At 39.0% G+C, this 21,836-nt stretch overlaps 1 protein-coding gene across 3 annotated transcripts in view; it reads right to left on the bottom strand.

The window, feature by feature from the left end:
- Positions 1 to 21,836, bottom strand: part of LOC101278894 (phospholipid-transporting ATPase FetA-like) — a 94,372-nt gene that overhangs the window by 39,663 nt on the left and 32,873 nt on the right. For 2 of the 3 annotated variants that reach the window (XM_049710749.1, XM_004271519.3), the window contains 9 exons: positions 17,289 to 17,347; positions 13,205 to 13,318; positions 12,277 to 12,375; positions 10,596 to 10,657; positions 7,713 to 7,785; positions 7,285 to 7,355; positions 6,204 to 6,286; positions 5,309 to 5,467; positions 3,654 to 3,742 (listed from right to left, as the gene is read on the bottom strand). In XM_049710749.1, coding sequence (XP_049566706.1) covers positions 3,654 to 3,742; positions 5,309 to 5,467; positions 6,204 to 6,286; positions 7,285 to 7,355; positions 7,713 to 7,785; positions 10,596 to 10,657; positions 12,277 to 12,375; positions 13,205 to 13,318; positions 17,289 to 17,347 — 809 coding nt within the window. Of the gene's footprint in view, positions 1 to 3,653; positions 3,743 to 5,308; positions 5,468 to 6,203; positions 6,287 to 7,284; positions 7,356 to 7,712; positions 7,786 to 10,595; positions 10,658 to 12,276; positions 12,376 to 13,204; positions 13,319 to 17,288; positions 17,348 to 21,836 lie in introns of those variants that run through there. The other variant, XM_033431072.2, reaches the window with a different exon arrangement.

Raw genomic sequence — 21,836 nt, 5'->3', positions numbered from 1 at the left:
TGGCACATATTGATGCCCCATCTCCCAAAAGTGAACGTATATACTTGAGAGCTGGACCCAGGACTTATAAAACCTTATGATCCTCACAACACCTGGCACATACTAGGCACATACTAGATTCTCAATAAATATGACTTGATCTCACCATACACAAAAATGAACTCAAAATGGCTTAAAGACTTAAGTATAAGACATGACATCATAAAACTCCTAGAAGAGAACATAGGCAAAACATTCTCTGACATAAATCATACCAATGTTTTCTTAGGTCAGTCTCCCAAGGCAGTTGAAATAAAAACAAAAATAAACAAATGGGACCTAATCAAACTTACAAGCTTTTGTACAGCAAAGGAAACCATAAACAAAATGAAAAGACAACCTACTGAATGGGAGAAAATATTTGCAAATGATATGACTGACAAGGACTTAATCTCCAAAATATACAAACAGCTCATACAACTCAACAACAAAAAAACAAACAACCCTATCCAAAAATGGGCAGAAGACCTAAATAGACATTTCTCCAAAGAAGACATACAGATGGCCAAGAGGCACATGAAAAGATGCTCAACATTGCTAATTATTAGAGAAATGCAAATCAAAACTACAATATGGTATCACCTCGCACTGGTCAGAATGGCCATTATCAAAAACTCTACAAATAACAAATGCTGGAAAGGGTGTGGAGGAAAGGGAACCCTCCTGCACTGTTGGTGGGAATGTAAGTTGGTGCAGCCACTGTGGAAAACAGTATGGAGGTCCCTCAGAAAACTAAAAATAGAATTACCATATGATCCAACAATCCCACTCCTGGGCATATATCCAGACAAAACTGTAATTCAAAAAGATACATGCACCCCTATGTTTATAGCAGCACTATTCACTATAGTCAAGACATAGAAATAACCTAAACGTCCATCAACAGATGAATGGATAAAGAAGATGTGGTACATATATACAACGGAATACTACTCAGCCATAAAAAGAATGAAATAATGCCATTTGCAGCAACATAGATGCAACTAGAGATTATCATACTAAGTGAAGTAAGTCAAAGAGAAAGACAAATATCATATCACTTATATGTGGAATCTAAAATATATATGGCACAAATGAACCTATCTATGAAACAGAAACAGAATCACAGACATAGAGAACAGACTGGTGGTTGCCAAGGGGGAGGGATGGAGTGGGAGGTGGGGTTAGCAGATGTAAGCTTTTCTATATAGAATGGATAAACAACAAGGTCCTACTGTATAGCACAGGGAACTATATTCAATATCCTGTTATAAACCATAATGGAAAAGAATACCAAAAAAGAATGTATATATATGCATACCTGAATCACTGTGCTATACAGCAGTAATTAACACATCATTGTAAAGGTTCTTCTGACCATTTTTTTTTTTTTTAGATTCCATATATATGTGTTAGCATACGGTATTTGTTTTTCTCTTTCTGACTTACTTCACTCTATATGACAGTCTCTAGGTCCATCCACCTCACTACAAATAACTCAGTTTCAATAAAAAATATGATTTGATGACGATGAGTCTTTGCCATTATTTTTCTGTGGGACTTTATTTATGATATTTATCTTTACTTGTCTCAATTTGCATATTTGTCAATGGGGAAAATACTTCTTGACTTGCTTATTGTTCATGTGTTGTGAAGCTTCAGTTAGTGAATGTGAAAATATTCAAAAAAGTTAAAATCCCTCTACAGATGTCAAGTACAGTTTCTGGTCTCAAAGCTGAATGAATCTTTTTTTTTTTTTTAACATCTTTATTGGAGTATAATTGCTTTACAATGGTGTGTCAGTTTCTGCTTTATAACAAAGTGAATCAGTTATACATATACATATGTCCCCATATCTCTTCCCTTTTGCATCTCCCTCCCTCCCACCCTCCCTATCCCACCCCTCTAGGTGGTCACAAAGCACCGAGCTGATCTCCCTCTGCTATGCGGCTGCTTCCCACTAGCTATCTATTTTACATTTGGTAGTGTATATATGTCCATGACACTCTCTCACTTTGTCCCAGCTTACCCTTTCCCCTCCCCATATCCTCAAGTCCATTCTCTAGTACGTCTGCTGCATCTTTATTCCCGTCTTACCCCTAGGTTCTTCTGACCATTTTTTTTTAGATTCCATATATATGTGTTAGCATACGGTATTTGTTTTTCTCTTTCTGACTTACTTCACTCTATATGACAGTCTCTAGGTCCATCCACCTCACTACAAATAACTCAATTTTGTTTCTTTTTGTGGCTGAGTAATATTCCATTGTATATATGTACCACATCTTCTTTATCCATTCATCTGTTGATGGACACTTAGGTTGCTTCCATGTCCTGGCTATTGTTGAATGAATCTTCCTAATTTTCTAAAATCCCATTTATTAAATCCAAAGGATATAGAAAAAGAACTGTAACATTTACCATAATAAATAACAGAGAACACACAATTTGTAATTCAGATATTAATGAGAAATGTACAGAAAAAGGGCACTTTTATTTTCTAAGCAATAGAGTAAAAATAAAATATAAAAAGTAATGGAATCAAGTACAGGCAGCATTGGAACCACTCAGTCATGCAGAGAAGCTGTGTAAGTGAAGAAATTAATCTGTCTATATCTAACAAGAATAAAGGCCACCCGTATATAATAGCATGGAAATAAATTAATTAGTCTTCAATTTAAACTTTATTCTCAAAGCTGATTATTATCTATTGAGTGCTTATAAAAATTTTTTCTTGGAATATAGTTGATTTACAATGCTGTGTTAGTTTCAGGATACAGCAAAGTGAATCATTTATACATATACATATATCCACTCTTCTTTAGATTCTTTTCCCATATAGGCCATTACAGAGTATTGAGTAGAGTTCCCTGTGCTATACAGTAGGTCCTTATTAGTTATCTATTTTATATATAGGAGCATGTATATGTCAATCCCAATCTCCCAATTTATCCCTCCTCCCCTTGCCCCCGGTAACCCTAAGTTTGTTTTCTACATCTGTGACTCTGTTTTGTAAATAAGTTCATTTGTACCCTTTTTTTAAGACTCCACATATAAGCTATATCGTATATATTGAGTGCTTTTCAAATTTCATTTCTTAGCAGCAGAATCCTTTATTTTCCAACTGAGATCTTACAGAACAGATAAATGTGAAGCTGCTCTTTTTAAAGCAGAAACTTCAGAATGAAGAGGCCGAACAAAACTCTTGATCTTCTCTATTCCCCCTGCAGCAGACCTTAGACTCCTCTAAGGAAATAGAGTTTGAAAATCATTGGTTTAAGTAAGGTGATCTATTAGTCCAAGTAAGGTTTTATTAAAGTGGTCATGAGTAAAATTGGCTATGAAAAAAAAGTGTCTTAATTTCTAAAGCAGGGTCCATAATCTATTCTGGTACCACTAATCAAAGTATCAAAGCTTCAACAAGTTATGACTGTCCTCCACAACAGAGGTATAAACTTGAGACACCCTTGTCAATGAGTTCTGTTCTTTTCTGCTTCAGACATTAGTATGTGGGGTCCTAAAACTGCTTGAGGTTTTCAAACAACTAAATTCTGACTTGAAAATACCAGCTACTGCTGTGGAAGGAAGGGAAGTATGCTTATTTGTAAAGAAACAGAAAAAAGTCTTTAACTTACCCAGAGCACAAGGACATTCATGAGATGGTCTATGTGTGTCCGTTTAAAAGTGGACTTTCCACTGTTCTGCATTAATTTGGTGTCTGGCCCTAAGTGAAACAGGGAGACATCACCTCTTAGAATCACTGAATATTCTCAAGAGGATTGAAATTGGGTTAAAATGTACCTTTATAATCATTTTATCAAACCTCTTTCCAATGCTAGGGGATAAAGTCCTGGAGAAAGGCTCATGCTTGGTGTCAATAACTCAAAGAATGGAAAATTTGTTTCTAAGGATAATCCCAACTACTCCTGCAAAGTGCATCAATGCTTGACACCTCCCTCTCTTTGCTGCACCTTAGTCTAGTTTTTCACTGATAAGTCAGAATAGGAGCCACAAGCTTCTCTCTCATCACCATCTGGTTTATTTAGCTTAGAAAAGGGATTTTCTGATAAGGAGAACTTCACCTTCTTTTGAGGAAACCCATTGCTGGACCAGGCTCTATTTAAAGTTTCTAATTAAGAAATGGAGAAAGGAAAAGGCAATGGCAGTGATTTCTCTTGAGGTGGAAGCTTGGGAGCTGAGATTTCTCTGGAGCTGAGAGACAGAGACTCTGCATTTCTTCATGACAAGGCAGATAGTAAGTAGAAATAAAGAGCTTTTTTTTTTTTTTATAAGAGCTCCTATAGGAACCAACATTTTTTTAAAAATTTTATTTATTTATTTATTTTTGGCTGCATTGGGTCTCTGTTGCTGTGCACAGGCTTTCTCTAGTTGCGGTGAGCAGGGGCTTCTCCTGTTGCGGAGCACGGGCTCTAGGCACGCGGGCTCAGTAGTTGTGCCTCGTGGGCTCTAGAGCGCAGGCTCAGTAGTTGTGGCGCATGGGCCCAGTTGCTCCACGGCATGTGGGATCTTCCTGGACCAGGGCTTAAACCCGTGTACCCTGCACTGGCAGACGGATTCTCAACCACTGCACCACCAGGGAAGCCCTAAAGAGCTTTTAATGGCCACTGGGACTAGAGTTGGAAATTATTATCTTACTGTGGTTGTTGTCATCAATGCCCACTGTCACCGAGGGCACAGGGTGGCACAGAATCTTCCTCCATTTTCCAGCACTACCTTATAACTTAAGAAAATCCCTCAATAAGTATAAGGGATTATGGTTCTAAATGCCATCTCAAGATGGGCCACTGCTAATGAGCCACATGTGCCTTTTCTCTGGCATGAACACTTCATATTGTATTTTATATTCTACATAATGACCGCCGTGTTTATTTTTTCCTCATGGGAGCAATCCACATGTATACTCTCCCCTTTCACATGTTCCCCTTTCATATGCTAATACTATGTGTACTTCTATGTGTATACCTTCTCTTGTGTCCAGATATGTTTAGAAAGACTTATGAATGCTCTGTGGTCTTGGAACACAAAGTCTTCCTCTAACAAAGGCAGGGCTGATATGCTGGCAGCTCATTGCTTGGAAAAAAAGTCATTTTTTTCTTAAATTATCCATCCATCTATCCATCTACCTGCCTCCCTTTCTATCTGTCTCAAAGCCATAGTGTTCTGGTACATATCTGAGCACCATATCTGCATCCTGAAAACTAAGTACCCACAAGGTGGCTACTAACGGAATCCAGCAGTCTGGGGGTCTCTGGTCCCCACGAAGACGTACCAGTAAAAATTACCAAGCCATAGCACCAATCTGTATTCCTGATGATGCAGCCTCGGAGAATCAGCCTGTCATGATCCAGGACGTAATTTTTTCCTTTATAAATCAGTATTCCTGTGAATCTGTCCAACCTGTTATTGGGAGACTCACACCTCACTTCTCCTGAAAAAAAAAAAAAAGAAGGAATAAGAGTCCTGACTCTGTAATCTTAATTCTTTCCTAACAGGACAGAGGAGGCTTAACAGAGAAGAGGAAAGAACATCCCCTTTTCAAAATATACACACATCTTTTGCCTATCCTTTCTCAGCCGCTGCCCATTTCTCACCAGGCAGACAAAGTGTTCTGGGTATCAAAGAAGAGTAATTCTGTGACATGGGTCATCCAGAGAGAGAACAACCCACACGATAACCTATCACCATCAGTACTTCTAGATCAAATGAGCTGAATCTGAAGAAATTTTTAAACTACTTAAAGCAAACCTAGTATTTGTTTCAAAATGGAAATAATTTGACTTTTTCATGATTAGTAAAGTAAAATATGCCCATTGTAAATACATATACAGCATTAAAAGGAGAAAGGAGAAAGTAAAATTCACCCACTGCCTCGAAATCAGCACTATTAAACTTCTGTAGTACATCCTTCCAAGTTTTTTTCTATACATGTACTCATACACATACATATGTTTCCAAAAACAGGTTTATGTTACATATACTATGCATAGTGTATTGCAATCTTTTTTCACTTATTAATATGTTGTGAATATTTTTCCATGTGAATAAATACCAACTTGCACATCATTTTTAATAAGTTATATAGAATTCACTGTATGGATGTACCACACTTTAACCAGACATCTACTAATAAAAATTTGGGTTGGCAAACCTATTTCCTAACTCACCATCAAAGGCAGACAGTAGCTTCAGGTTATCTTCCATCTCACTGGTAACTGAGATGGCTTGCTTCACTTTCAAGTTGGTTTCACTAGAGTAAAGAATGCACATACATAACAGCAGCACAGGTCCAATTTCTCCAACTTTAGAAAACAGTTGTTACCAATAGAGCTTGGGCTATAGGCTTGAGCCGTGAGAGTCACTCCCACTGTTATCCTCTCTCAAGAAAAGTTTTGAGGTGGGATGGTTCTACAGGGAAGCTGAGTACTAGCCCACTTGTTCCGCTCTCTCCCTGAAACACGTATCAACTACTTTAACCAACCTATGAGATCTTGCGGGTCAGATGCTCTAGAAAAGCTGAAGAAACATCACAAGACAACCTGGAGGGGGTACCTGCTCCCTTCAAGAATAAGGAGCAGGTCCTGGTAAGAAAGTGCATATACCTCCAAGTAAACATACTCCTCATCTCATAAATATTTACAGGATCCATGAAGGGATCCCACTTAACCATTTGCTGATACAAGAATGCACAGAGACAGAAGTAAAGAAGAAGCCACATTTCAAAAAGTTTGTGGGCACCAAGAGGAATAGTTGTAAGGATGCAGATTGATACAAAACTCCACGGGACAAGCTCTCTGAAGATGGCCTCTATACTCCAAAGATCTTAGCTTTTGCACGTTAATGAATTTCTACGTTAAATCCTATCTAGAACATGGTTTATCAGTACATAATTACCTCCATATTCATTTCCCCCCCTGGAAACTTCGGAACTACATTCTGAAATTTTACAGTTCTGTTAACGTCTTTCCTACCACTCAGCATTACTGAATATAGATAGACAGAATGTCTCCAGTTTAGAGATGGAGAATACGGAGTTTACTTGCCCAGATTCTGCACCAGTGGATGCTAAATTATTGCTGTCAAGAGCTCAGCCTTAGACTTGAGGTCCCAAGAGTCTGGCCTCCTGTCTTATCTAGATATTTCTAGCCTCTTTTAGCACTTCATTCTCTGCATCATGTTCTCCCTCAGTGAGAAATCACTCTAAGCTGGCTCAACCGTCTTAACGGATTATCAGGAGGGAACACTCACCCGTCCAGTTCTGCTGTTTCTATATATGTCAGACTGTAGGGCTCACTGCTAGAGAGTAATAGTATATCAGCCTGTGGTCAGAAAAGTCAGAGAAGATAAGGAAGGCAGACTTTTAACATTACAGTGTAACAAAAGCAATTACCTCAGGAACAGATGTTCATCTTAAGAATATTAAAGACATTTGGTTTACTTTCTTTGTCTAGGACCCATCACTGCTACCACACACCCCCTCTCCAAAAACTAGTCATATTTTACCTGTAGCTATGGTGAGAAATGGACAAGAACAAACTTCTTACCACAGGAGATGTTGATCTTTGGATGCAAAGTGAGGAAGGTGAAGGTCACCAAAAGGAGTGGTCACAGAAGTTGCTAAAAGGGTTCCTATTCAAGCCAAAAGAGAAAAAGCCACAGCCCAAAGAGGTACTCACCGTGACAACCTGATTATTTTCTAGTTTTATTATATCTCCCACTTGGACATTCATCCATTTGTCTGTCACTATCCTGCAAGAAAGTGAGCCTTGAATGCCTGCGTGCCTGCTCTGAGAATTTCCCCACAGCCCTGTTTTGACAATCAAGAAGAAAAAAAAAAAAAACTGAGATGAACTCAAGGCTCAAAGGAGGACCAAACTGGGTTTGTGATACTCCCTGCTACAGTCAAGAATGGGGCCCACTTCTCTTCACTTAAGACTATAAGAGTTTTCTAAAACTCTATAAAGGTATATGTAGACATACATGCACATAATTTTTCTTTAAATAAAAGCAATATATGCATATGGTAAAAAAAAAAACATTTCAAATAATTAAGAAGTATGTAAGGACTTCCCTGCTGGCGCAGTGGTTAAGAATCCGCCTGCCAATGCAGGGGACACAGGTTCGAGCCCTGGTCTGGGAAGATCGCACATGCTGCGGAGCAACTAAGCCCGTGTGCCACAACTACTGAGCCTGCGCTCTAGAGCCCGTGAGCCACAACTACTGAAGCCCACGTGCCTAGAGCTCGTGCTCCACAACAAGAGAAGCCACCGCAATTAGAAGCCCATACACCACAACGAAGAGTAGCCCCCGCTCACCGCAACTAGAGAAAGCTCGTGCACGGCAACAAAGACCCAATGCAGCCAAGAGTAAATTAAAAAAAAAAAAAAAAGAAGTATGTAAAAGGAAAAAGTAAAGTCTCTTCTCTCCCCAGATTTTAATTTTCCTTCCCCCAAGGTAGCCACTGTGAGTAATTTTTTGCATTTCTTTAGAGAAAATATCAATCCATATAATCCCATACAAGATAAACATTTAAAAATTACATAATAGATATATAATTTTCTGTACTTTGCATTTTTCATTAATAATATATCTGGGAGAACACTTATAGAAAATGTGGCTCATTCCTCTTGATAGCTAAAAAATGTGGCTTTTAACTAAAGATGTGCTTGTAGCCAGAATTACTGAGAAATTAAGATGACAGAAATCACAACTTGAAAAACAAATTTTTTTCAGTAGTAGCTTTGCTCAAACTCATGTGCTCTAGAAAAAGAAAGCCACTTTTTGGAATATAGACAACTCACCTCAAGTGTTACATCAGTCAAACATTCACTGGCTTACAAAGTCTAACCACTAGGGCCCTGCTTGTGAACTCCTACTCTAAAACCACTCTATGACAAATTCTTCTCTAATAATCTTATAAAATCCAAGTGCTCAAGCTCCTTGGGAAGTTCATTTGACTAAATTCATTTGGTAACTCCCTAGCCTTGCAAATTTCTTATACACTCAGTTTTATCTTTTCTTTCTATTTCTATTACCTTCCTTTCTTTTTTAATTTTCTTTTTAATCACAACTGACTTTTTTGGTGGTATCTTATGAGAGGTTTCAACAGACCAAAACACTTAGGGAAATAATCCACCATGAGTAAGAATCAGCAGACACAATAAATAACAGAATTAGATGCCCAAGCATGTCACATAATAGAATCATATGATTAAAACTACAGCTGCTGGTATATATACAATGAAATACTATTCAGCCATAAAAAAGAATTAAATTTTGTCATTTGCAACAAGGATGGACTTGGAGGGCATTATGCTAAGTGAAATAAGTCAGACAGAGAAAGACAAATACTGTGTGATATCACTTATATGTGGAACCTAAAAAATACAACAAACTAGTGAATATATAAAAAAAGAAACAAACACACAGATAAAGAACAAACTAGTGGTTACCAGTGGGGAGAGGCAATATAGGGGTAGGGGATTAAGAGGTACAAACTATTACGTATAAAATAAGCTACAAGGATATATTGTACAACATGGGGAACATAGACAATATTTTATAATAACTATAAATGGAGTATAACCTTTAAAAATTGTGAATCACTGTATTGTACACCTGTAACTTGTATAATGTTGAACATCAACTATACTACAATTAAAAAATATGTTTTTAAAATATAGCTCCTGGGTATTCTGTAAGGTCACCATGAAAAAAGACTGGACCTCAATCTTGAATTCTTTCAGATTTGTACTTCTTTGCAATCATGATTCTGCAAACACTGGTCACTTTTCCTTTCATACAATCTCTATTTGTTGAATTCTTTCCCATCCCTTAAGGCCCAGCACAAATATCACCTCTTCCAGAAAGTCTTCCTTGATTCCTTTAGCCAGCTATGATTGCTCATTTTTATTAATTCCTATGATAATTTTTTGTACCTCTTATGATAATCTTCACATTTTGCCTTATATAGAAATCATGCCTGTCTCCCTCTATTCCTGCCAAAGGTAAATTGCTCAAATTTTGCAGGAACCCACAAAAAATACAAACATTGACCCAATACTTTAGATAGATATGACCAAACACTACAGCAATGGAGTCAACATCAATATTTTCTGTAGATTGCTAACAAAAAGATGTCCTAACCAAAGGCTACAGTAGAATGGTCAATAAGCCATGTAGAGTCGATTGATGTTCTAAAGACAGGTGTCTCCATGCTGACCACTGTACTAGTAATAACCACTTGCACATTAATACCATGTCATAATTTATTAATTGCTTTAATATATATTATTTTGTTTTCATTTTCATAAGCATCCTCTAAGGTAGAGAATATTATCTCCACTTTATAGATAAGAAATATGAGGCCCAGAGAGGTCTGAGGTCACATAGGAAGTTCAGGGCATACTAGATCTAGAAACAAATTCTTCTTATGTCCAACCTGAGGCTCTTTTCAGTGTCCTGAATCACTTTTGCAAAGCACCCAGCACATCAAGTTTTAGCAAGGCCAATCCTCTCCCAGAGTTGGTCCAACCTAAACTGGCTTCCCTAGGACTTACCTGCCATCCATCAGCAGCAGAACAGAACGACTGTTGACTTGATTGTCGTTTTGATGCCTTTTCTAAAATTATACAAGAAAAAGTTCAGGAAATAGACATAAAGCAAACTGCATGTAGAAGGTTAATATTTTGAAGTATTATTCAATGTAGTTCCCCTTTTTTGTAATTCTCCCTCCCCCCGCTCCTTCACCCTCCCAACCCCAAGTCCTTCTACCATAAAAACCAGGCCAAGAAGCTGATTGTCTCTGAGAAGCTGGGGATGGAGGTCAGAAAAAGAACCAAGAGAGAAGAAAGAGACAAAATCTTGGCTTTAATATCAAGAGCCAAAGCCTGGGGTAATGAGAACAAACAACTTACGTCAAAAGCCACAGAGGAGAGAATGCAAAATGAGGGGTAGGACTAGAACTTCATACACCTTGGTAGGTGCAGGGAAGTTAAGTATTCACAAGCATACAGCTACCCTCACCCACAACCACAGTCAGCATAAGAAGCCTCTACCATGGACGCAGTGAGGAAAGAGGAATAGAGGTCCATTCAAAGACCAAATAAGAAGGTGACAAATAAGGGTATGTCCTGATGCTACGACTCACACAAATCCCCTCCTTCCAGTTGAGATTACTCCCTGCGAAAAGGGTAGGACTGGGAAGAGGGCAGAAAGAATCCTGAATTTGTCGGTTTATCCTAAAGAGACTGAGTTCTAAACCAGAAGTAACTAGGTGGGTTATCCAGAATTGGCAAGTTTACTTTTCAGCTTTCATTAAAAACGGTTGAGATGGTGAGGTGCTGGTTATGAGCTACACTGAGTTTAGTTACAGAAAATTAAGTTATATTTTTGCACACCTGAGTTGTGACTGAAATTTCAACCACTATATGTGCTAATTCTGGTTTTAAAGAGTTACAGAGTTAAAGAGCTGGAGAAACACCCTGCTCTCAAACTTTGGTATAAAAATCTATCCTGTCAAAATCAGAAGGACTCTCTTAGGGAAGCTTCAATAGGTCAACAGGATGGACTTCCCAAATCCCACTAGTAGGCATAGTGCTGGTTCCTCACCCTCACCCTTCCTTGCTGGACCTGCTGTAAAGAAGCAAAGAGGAAGCCATGCAGCACTCACTGAAAGCCAGTTTCTCCCTCCAAGGCCAGGAAAGGAGTCAGCCTCTGTTATGTCATGATCTTTCTAAAACCAGAGGGTTGCTAGCTATGTGTACCTGATAGAACTGAAAGTTGGAAAGGGAAATAAGGGAGAGTTGGAGAGGAGAAGAGCAATGTGGAAAGGGGAGATAAGAGCAGGAGAAAGCAGGGGGGACAGAGGGAGGAGGGAAGGGGAATATAAAAATGGGAGAAGGGTGAATGGAGAAAGAAGGATGAGAGCAAACCCAGAGAGAGCTAACTGAAGGAAGAGGTGGGTTATTAAAAAGGAGATGGAAGGAAACCTGGAAAAAGGTGGCAGTAGGAAGAAAGAGAAAGGCCTTGCATTACCCCTTTCTGGCCATGTATGGCTCACCAATCTTGGGCTTAAGGGAATTTCATATTCCTCTGGGATGGATAAGGACATAGGGAAAGGAAACACCTCTTTCCTTTCAGTGCTTCTTCCTAGCAAAAGGTAGTCCTGGGGAGTCCTTCTTGCCCCCCACAGCCTGACTAGGTACAGTGAGAGACTAGAGGCCCAGGAAGCCACTTCACCACGTCGTCGATGGCATCTTTCACTGCTGTTATGGACAGCACCACCATCAGGGGTACCACAGTCGTGTACCATGCCAAGGAGGAGATCTGGGGAATCAACTGAAAGAGGGACGGGGAGAGAAACTTGGGTCAAAAAACTTAAAGGACAGTGTATTCCCTCCCAATCCCCACCCCACCACCATTTTCCCCTCCCTAGATTTATAATAAATTCAACTATCCTAGTTGCTTTCCATTGTTGTAGCCTCCAGACAACCACCCAAAAATCAGGAAACACCTCCTAAGAAAGGATTAAAGAAGAGGAGATGGTAAATTGCTATGTATCTGTCCTGAACTCTAATACCTTTGTCTTGATGGCAAAGAGCCATTTCTCCTCTGATAATGAAGGTGCTGGGGGTAGGGCTGTAAGAGTGGACACAGGAAAACCACATAACCTCCCACACCCCTCCAGCACAAGGAGAAATGAGATGATCCGTCTCTCTCTCCCAACTTGTGCCTACCCTGCTCTGCTTCCTTGCTCTGTGCTTGTGTTCTAAACCATTCTCCTCCCTCAGCACTCCCATGTGTTAACTTTCTGTCAGGGAGGCTGGGACAAGAAGGAGGAATGGGATGGCAGCTGAGGTTGGGGCGAAGAGTCAAGTCTGTGGCCTTTTATGGTTAAGCTGAACTGTGGCCATGCAGCCATGATGAGGGAGCACCCCTTACTTGGGACTTGGCGACCTTGTCCCCTTCCTCTTGTAGAGGCTTGTTTCACCCTGGCTAATCCTGACCACAGCTACTCTAGGAGACTGGCCTGAGACTCCAGCCATCCATTTGCCTGTTATCTAAAGAGAGAAGACATCTTTCAGTTTAAGGAGGAGGACTGATTACGTAACCTGACCCCAGAGAGGCTGATAAAATACTTTGTGGAAAAGGCCCTAAAAGGCAATACCTGTAGGAAAAGCAAAAAGAGGAAATATGCATTTGCAAGTCTCTGGAACTGTTCAAACAGGTTCATAGGCAAGAAGTTAAAGGCATTATATTTTGAGGTCTTGATGCTATTGTCCTGTGAGTAAAAGAACACAAGCACAATTAGATGAATGAAAGACCCCACCTCCCAGTCTTAACAAAAAGGACCAAGACCACTTCATAAAACAGGAAAAAGCCACAGCTCCCCAACATAGTGGGGAGCTTTTCTTTGAGGCCTAGAGAGGCCTAAAGTATGCAAAGTTGGCAGAGCTGATCAATATGGGACATTTTTAGGAGGGGCAGGATTTATTTATGCCCTGAATAGAATTCTTTGTTTATTGATGCCATTGATAATAATGATCATAATAAAATCAACAACAATAAAAACTCACACTTATTGAATAGTTACTATGTGTAAGGCACTATTCTAAGCATTTTATATGGAGCAACTTATTTAATTCTCACAACAACCATATGAAGGGAGTAATATACTACCAACTTTTGAGGATGCAGAAATTGAGGCACTGAGGTTAATTTATTTGCCCAAGGCCACACAGTTACTTGCAGAGTTGAGATTGTGCTGTCCCCTGAGCCCCAGTTCACTTGTACAGCCATCCAAATGCTTTTTTTTTCTTAGAATCAGAAATCTTTCAGTTTCATCTTACCCTATGACCCAAGGTCCTTCTCAGCCCTAAATAGCAGGCAAGTTTGCCATTTGTGTTAGCTCTACTCAGAGCTCTCTAATGAAGCTTTTCTTAGCCTGGCAATCCCATTTTGTTGTGCCTTTACATGTTGCTTTCAATGCTGAAGGATATCAGATGCCAAAAGCAAATTATTGTCTTTCAATCTTAGCCCACTGAAGGTTCCTACACTGGTTGCTGTCAGCATTGGAGACTCACTTGCCCCTTAACTGTCCTGACAGAGGTCTGAATAGTTTTGGCCTACATCTAAGTTATTATTTTGCTGAGTGAAAATGGGAACTTGCTACCTCTTCAATCCTGATCTCAAGATGTTGACAAGACCATCTTACTTTCTACTTTGGGGTCTTCAGTCGTTTGACCTAAGATGTGAGAGTTTGGATCTAAGAGCTCAAGGAAAGCAGAAGAATGAGACCAAATAATCCCCTAAGGACAGGGCTTCTCCCCCGCCATCTCCATCTATAGGGCCTAATGAAAGAATAAACCCACCTGCAGTCCTGAAATACAGATACTGCTCAAGTGTGAAGAATCTCTTGCTGGGTCCTACCTTGGGAAGACATCTGAACTCTTCTGTCAGAGAACCAACATCATTCTGTACTAAGGCTAAAACTTGCCTTGGAAGGCTAGATAGGCTACCCAGTCAAGCCTTGCCTAAGGTCTATTTCCCTAGGGAAGGGAAGCTGGTCAAACATTTTAGCACTTAGGAGTTTAAAGATCCAAGTTAAACCTAGGATTTCCTTTGTGTTTCTCCATGATTTTCCAATTAATGATCCATCAAACACTATACATTTCTCAAGGTTTGCTCTGTTCACAGCTCTATTATGGGCTATACTAGTAGAGGCTGAAAAAGAGTTAAACAAGATCTATCCTGGAGAGCTCACAGGTATGTCTTGAAAGGAGTTCTAACTAAATGACCTCTAAGGTCCTTTCTAGCTCTGAGAGTAGGTTATTCTAACATAGAAATAGTTTTCTTTGATCATAAGATATTCTGAATTTCTTGGTGTCTAAGTCCAGACGACTCTGATACTTGGATCCAAAGTTCTTTTGATCTTTTGCCTTACTGAAGCAGCTGGCTTTCATTACTGATTTTCCATTTGATTTTATAGTTAATGTATTTCAGGTTTCTATTCATTTGGGTAGCATTTGTTTAGAAAACAAAGACAAAAGCTATCCCGATTCTGTCTCAAGATAAATATAGCAGTACTTCTTTACTAACTTGGCAACTAGAGTGTTTTGTTCTACTCTTAAATGTCAAACCAGAAGCAATATCTCAAGAATGTAGAACATCTGCTTAGCTCTGAAATTCCTCAGTGTTTGGTTCTTTTGGCATGATAGAGGTGGCAGATTTTGGTTTGGGCTATTTATTTATTTGGGCAGGGGTACCTGTTTGACTGCTAAAGCGGGGTATAGAGAACAGAAGGCCAAGTATATAATGAGAATTAGTAGTTAGGGGATTGAGAAGAGGAAAAGGAATAGGAATGGAAGTAATTAGAGAAATAGGATGAAAATGAGCAATGGATAGGCAGGGAAATGAAATGGTTGTTAAGTACATAATAGTCAAACCTGTTTATTTTTTCATCAGCTATCCAGCATATGTTTATTGAATGCCATTTATGTGCCAAATATTGTGATGGGAACAGTAGTTACAGAGATGAGTGAAATTTGTACCCTTTTGTCAAGGGGTAATAGTTTCTTGATGAAAGAAAACTAATATTTTTTTTTCACAACCATATTTAACTCTAACAATCACCATGTATGGTGAACATTATTATGCTCTTTTTATAGATGAGGGAACTGAAGAAAAGAAGTTAAATAATGTGCCTAAGGCTACAAGGTTAGTAAAGACTAGAGCTGTGTTCAAACTCAGGTCTGTCTGATGCCAAAACCTAGTTTTACTGCACCATAGAGCTTCTTATGTAGCTCTAGAAGATAGAGAGGGGGAAACCTGTTCCCATGGCCATATCCTAAATATTCTTATTATCCAGAGCCTCTCTAACTCAGAAATCATAAATATCCTACAGAGACTACAAATATGTATATCTATGTATATATATTATATACTTATAGCACTATATATATATATCTACATGTGCACAAAGTAACATATATGTAAAAATTGCTTGTAATTATAAAAGATTGGAAACAATCCAATGTCAATTTAAAAGGAAATGGTTACATAAACTATGCTAAATCTGCCTAGGAAATACTATGCAGTTGAAAAAAGAAGAAAAAAGCTATCATGAAATTATAATTATGAAAACATCTCCAGGACATACTGATAAGGTTCAGAATAGTTTAAGAAAGTGGGAAAGTGAGAATATATATTTGTATTTGCTTTATTTGCACAAAGAAGCACTGCTGAATACACAAGAAACTAATAAAAGTGGTTCCCTATAGGGAGCAGAGATGAGGGCAAGAATAGGGTGTTGGAGCATGACTTTTAAACATATATCTTTGTATGAGTTACTTATTTATAAATAAATTAAAAAGTGAAAAAAGAATCCAATAGAAAATGGGCAAAGATCATTAACAGTAGTTTCCATAAAAAGAAATACAAAAGGCTAATTAACATGAAGAGATTATTGCTCTCACTCAAAATTAAGGCAAGATAGAAAACAAAATGTCATTTTTCATCTAAGAGTCTGGCAAAGATAAAAAAGATTGATAATATGAAGTTTGGCAGGAATATGGAGAAGTGAGCAGTCTTTACTATAGGTAGAAATATAAATGGATATAATCTTTTTAGAGGGCAATCTGGCAACATGTATCAAAAATTTTAATGTGTTTTCCTTTTGACCCAGCCAATTCACTTCAAGGAAACTCTCATAATGTATATTCACACAAATGTGCTGAAGTATATGTAGTATAATGGTGTTCACTTAGGACCATTTATCATAGCAAAACACTGGAGAAATTTTTTTGGAGGGGACACCTGCATATAAATGGAGACTTTTAAAATGATAATAAGAAACTGGTTGAATAAATTAAGGTATATTGATACAATGGAAAACTATGCTGCTATTAAATGAATTAGGAAGGTCTACACATATTGTCATAGAGAGATGTCTAAGTGAAAAAAGAAAGTTGTAGAACTATGCTTTCATTTGTGCAAGCTACAATATTTCTTTTCTAGAAGATATATATAAAACCCAAAATTTGAGACACATTCTCCCCTGAGTCTAGGTCACCGTATTAATTTGGTTTCTGAGCCCTCACTGTACCAGCCCTCATTGTATAGGAGCTTGAAAGAAAGTAGAACCTATGTTGTAGAATCTACATCTACAAAGAATTTCCTGCCTCACTGACAACGGGGATTATTAGAGGAAAATACCAGCCCCCTCCTGAAATAGCTAGAGACCTGATACTCACCGGATATCCGAACAGACTGTTAAATTCTCTGTTGTTGGCTTGCAGATACCTCTCTTGTGCTGAAAAAGAAGAGAGAAATGATGAGAAGGATGCCTCTCTGTAGATCAGCCTGGGATGCTGGCTGCTAATGAAGACTTCACTAGCTTCTCACACTTTCTCACTGAGGATATCTGCCCACAAATAGGATTTTGTCTCTTTATTCAAAGAATCAAGAAATACAATAAAAATAGAAACCCTAAAGTGTTTGTTGAAGCTTTCTAGAGGCAAGAGGACGAGTAACTTCTGAGGAGTTCTCCACCATTAATGCTTCTAGTAATCCTAGATTATGTTTCCACAGACAACAAGCTGGTGTGCACCAACATTACTGCCAAACACAGAAACCCAGTTCTCCTTCATAAGTTAATTACAGAGCCATAGTTTAAGATATCTGAGGTTCATTCCAAGGCAGCCTTTCCTAAACTTGCTTGACTAAATTTGAATTAATAAATAATTACTGAGCATCTACTGCACAGAAACCAGTGTGCTGGATGCTGTGGGGAGATAAAAAGATGAGTAAGGCAGAGTCCTGACTTCAAGGGACTTGCAATTTAGTGGAGTCAGCCTGATAACAACACCACATACAAAATCATCACATCAAAACACATAGGTGTTACAAACTATTACAAGTAGCCCATTATCATGTTATGAAAAGTATTAAAACTGTATATTATCAATATACAGATCTTTCTGTCCTGAATAAAACATTCCTATAGCCTCTTTCTGTCCTGAATAAAACATTCCTATAGCCTCTTCGATTCTTCATTGGTTCAACAAGCATTTACTGAGTTCTTAGCTGGTGTCAGGCCCTGTGTTATGAACACTCACATACGAGTTTTTTTGTTTTTTGTTTTTTTTTTTTTGTGGTACGCGGGCCTCTCACTGCTGTGGCCTCTCCCGTTGCGGAGCACAGGCTCCGGACGCGCAGGCTCAGTGGCCATGGCTCACGGGCCCAGCCGCTCCGCGGCATGTGGGATCTTCCCGGACCGGGGCACAAACCTGTGTCCCCTGCATCGGCAGGCGGACTCTCAACCCCTGCGCCACCAGGGAAGCCCACACATACGAGTTTTTATGTGAACATGTTTTCATTTCTCTTGGGTATAAACATAGGAGTAGAATTGCTGGGTCATATGGTAACTCTAGTTTTAACATTTTGAGGAACTGCCAAAAAGGTTTTCACAGCAGTTGCACTATTTTACATTCTCACTGACAATGTATGAGAATTCCAATTTCTCCATATCCTTGCCAACACTTGTTATTGACTGTTTTTTATTTTAACCATCTTAGTGGATATGAAGTAATATCTCATTGTGATTTTGATTTGCATGTTCATAATGACTAATGGTGACATTGAGTATCTTTTCATGTGTTTTATTGAACAATTTATATACCTTCTTTTTTTGATTTGTTTGTTTTTTTAATGAGAAAGGAAATTTTAAATTAATTAATTAATTTTGGCTGTGTTTGATCTTTGTTGCTGCCTGAGGTCTTTAGTTGCAGCGAGTGGGGTCTACTCTTTGTTGCAGTGCGTGGGCTTCTCATTGTGGTAGCTTCTCCTGTTGTGGAGCACAGCCTCTATGTGCACAGGCTTCAGTAGTTGCAGCACGTGGGCTCAGTAGTTGCGGCGCATGGGCTCTAGGGTGTGTGGGCTTCAGTAGTTGTGGCGTGCGGGCTCAGTAGTTGTGGCTCACGGGCTCTGGAGCGCTGGCTCAGTAGCTGTGGCACACAGACTCAGTTGCTCCATGGCATGTGGAATCTTCCCAGACCAGGGATTGAACCCATGTCCCCTGCATTGGCAGGCGGATTCTTAACCACTGCGCCACCAGGGAAGTCCTATATATCTTCTTTGGAGAGATGTCTATTCAGATTCTTTGCCCATTTTTAATTATCTTTTTAATCACTGAGCTATGCATTCTTTATCTATTCTGAATAGAAATCAGTTATCAGATATGTGATTTGCAAATATTTTATCCCACTCTGGTTTTAAATGTCATTTTTATAACGTACTAAATTCTAACATATTGAATATAATTCTGGGTTTTCTATTAAGTTCCGTTGTTCTATCCATCTTTAAAAATATTTTTTTTAAATTGAAGTACAGTTGGTTTACAATATTGTGTTAGTTTCAGGTGTACAGCAAAATTATTCAGTTACACATATATATTTTTTTCAGGTTATTTTCCATTATAGCTATTACAAGATATTTAATATAATTCCCTGTGCTATACAGTAAATCCTTGTTGCTTATTTTATGTATAGTAGTTTTTATTTGTTAATCCCATACTCTTAATTTATCCCTCCTTCCATTCATCTTTTAAATTATGTAACTTTTAATATAGGATAGCAAGTCTTCTTTTTTAAAGAAGACTTCTTGGCTACTCTTGTCTATTTTCTCTTCTAGATAAACTTCAGAATCATTTTGTCCAGTTTGCTCAAGATTAGAGTTTTTTTTAAAAAAATAAATTTATTTTATTTATTTATTTTTGGCTGTGTTGAATCTTCATTGCTGTGCATGGACTCTCTCTAGTTGCGGTGAGCAGGGACTACTCCTCGTTGTAATGCGTGGGCTTCTCATGGCAGTGGCTTCTCTTGTTGTGGAGCACGGGCTCTAGGCGTGCGGGCTTCCGTAATTGTGGCACGTGGACTCAGTAGTTGTGGCTCACGGGCTCCAGAGTGCAGGCTCAGCAGTTGCGGCGCATGCACTTGGATGCTCCGGCGGCATGTGGGATCCTCCAGGACCGGGGCACGAACCCGTGTCCCCTGCATTGGCAGGAGGATTCTTAACCACTGTGCCACCGGGGAAGCCCCAAGATTAGAGTTTTGACTAGAGATGAAGACAAATAAAATTTTATTCACTAAAATTCTGTGGATGGAGTGAAAGTGGGTTATTAGAAAAGGCAGAGCTACCTCCCATGGGAAGAACAGTCAGGTCTGGAAAATCACACTTCTTTCCTCAGGGGGCTAAGATGGTAGACTTCTGAAAGCTGAGGAAAGAGCCAATGATAAGACAGGGACTTTTATAGTTCTTCATGTAATTTCCTTTATTCCTCCTCTGGTTGTCAGCAAAAATGACTAAACATCATGAAATCAGCACAAGACTAAATTTCTTACAGAAAATATAAGGGGCCAAAGTCTGCACAATGGGCAGTGCTTGAAGTTCAGAGATTTGCACAAATTGTAGGAAAGGTGAAACTGGGATGTTTACCTCCTTTTACTCAAGGATTTGAGTACACAGATTTGGAAATTACACAGATTAATCTGGAGAGAGTTGACCTTTTTGCACTATTCGTCCCCCATCCAGTAGCATACTACATCCCTGGAGGGAGACTGGTGTGACCCCAGGAAGCCATTTCTTTGTGCATGATGATCATGTCTGTACAATCAGCTTGCTAGCAATACATAAACAAGTGGCTATAAGTCTTCCCTGGGCTAGTTTACCACCCAGCTATGCAGCTTATAGTTTGTTCTCCCGGACTAGTGTATTTCTTTCTTGTTTCATTCTTGTGATTACTAGGATTAGCTGAATAAAGAGAGGGGAAGTTGAGATGGGACTGATAGGATGTTTTGTTTTGTACTCTGTTTTGACTAGTTAGTGGCTTATTTACAATCTGGTGATACAACAGCTTCTGCTAGCCATTATAACTTAGGTTATCCAAAGCAGTGGAACATGTATGGCTCAGATAATTTAGCTGTGTCTAGGATGTAGAGCTGCTGCATGACCTATACTCTTTCTGCAGGGACTTTCTCAGGGGCCCAAATGGCTGACTGATTAGGGCAGAGTACCAGGGTAGTACTGGTGTTTCGACTGACGTTGAGATTTCCAATCCACGAGCAGGCTACTTTTCTACTATGTTCATACTCAATTTGCTCAGGCATTGGTGAATAAAATCAGTCTCTCTCATGCCATTTGCCCCTCCAACCATACCCAACAGACCAGCACAGCCCCTCAATTTATTCAAAAATATTATTTTATGCCTCTTGATAAAGTTCTAATATTTTCTTATTGAATTTCACATTTCTTATTAAATTTAATCCTAGATATCACTAACTATTTTTTTTTAACTTAATAAAGGTCTAACAGGTTTTCCCAGCAATTTATCTGGGTGCACCAGGCTATTCTCTCTAAGCCCAGCAACCCAAGGGATACATGGAGTTGAGGCTCTGCAAAACAACTAAATACATACGTCCCTCTTTGAGTTTAGGAGTAAAGTAAAGCAGGTAGATCCCAAAGTTCAGAGCCTGAGTTGGTAGAGACAGATTGAGACTTCTAAGTTGGGGACGGCATTAACCAACACCTAGTTCTGGCTCTTTGATCCCCGACCTGCTATGAAAGAAAAGGAAAGAAGAAGGAAAGTAGGATTATAACCAGGAAGGGAAGAGCAACTGAAGGCTATAAAGTTGGTTTTCATAAGATGCCTCTAAAAAAAGGAAAAGCAGGAACAATGAGAAAAGTGGTTAAAACTTCAGTTTGCACAAGCGTCTAGGAGAAGAAACTAAAAGTCCGAGAGAAAA

This window comes from Orcinus orca, chromosome 6 (assembly GCF_937001465.1).
Source record: "Orcinus orca chromosome 6, mOrcOrc1.1, whole genome shotgun sequence".
NCBI lineage: Eukaryota > Metazoa > Chordata > Mammalia > Artiodactyla > Delphinidae > Orcinus > Orcinus orca.
Note: the sequence above shows the minus strand (reverse complement) of the source record. Positions and strands in the feature narration are given on the sequence as shown.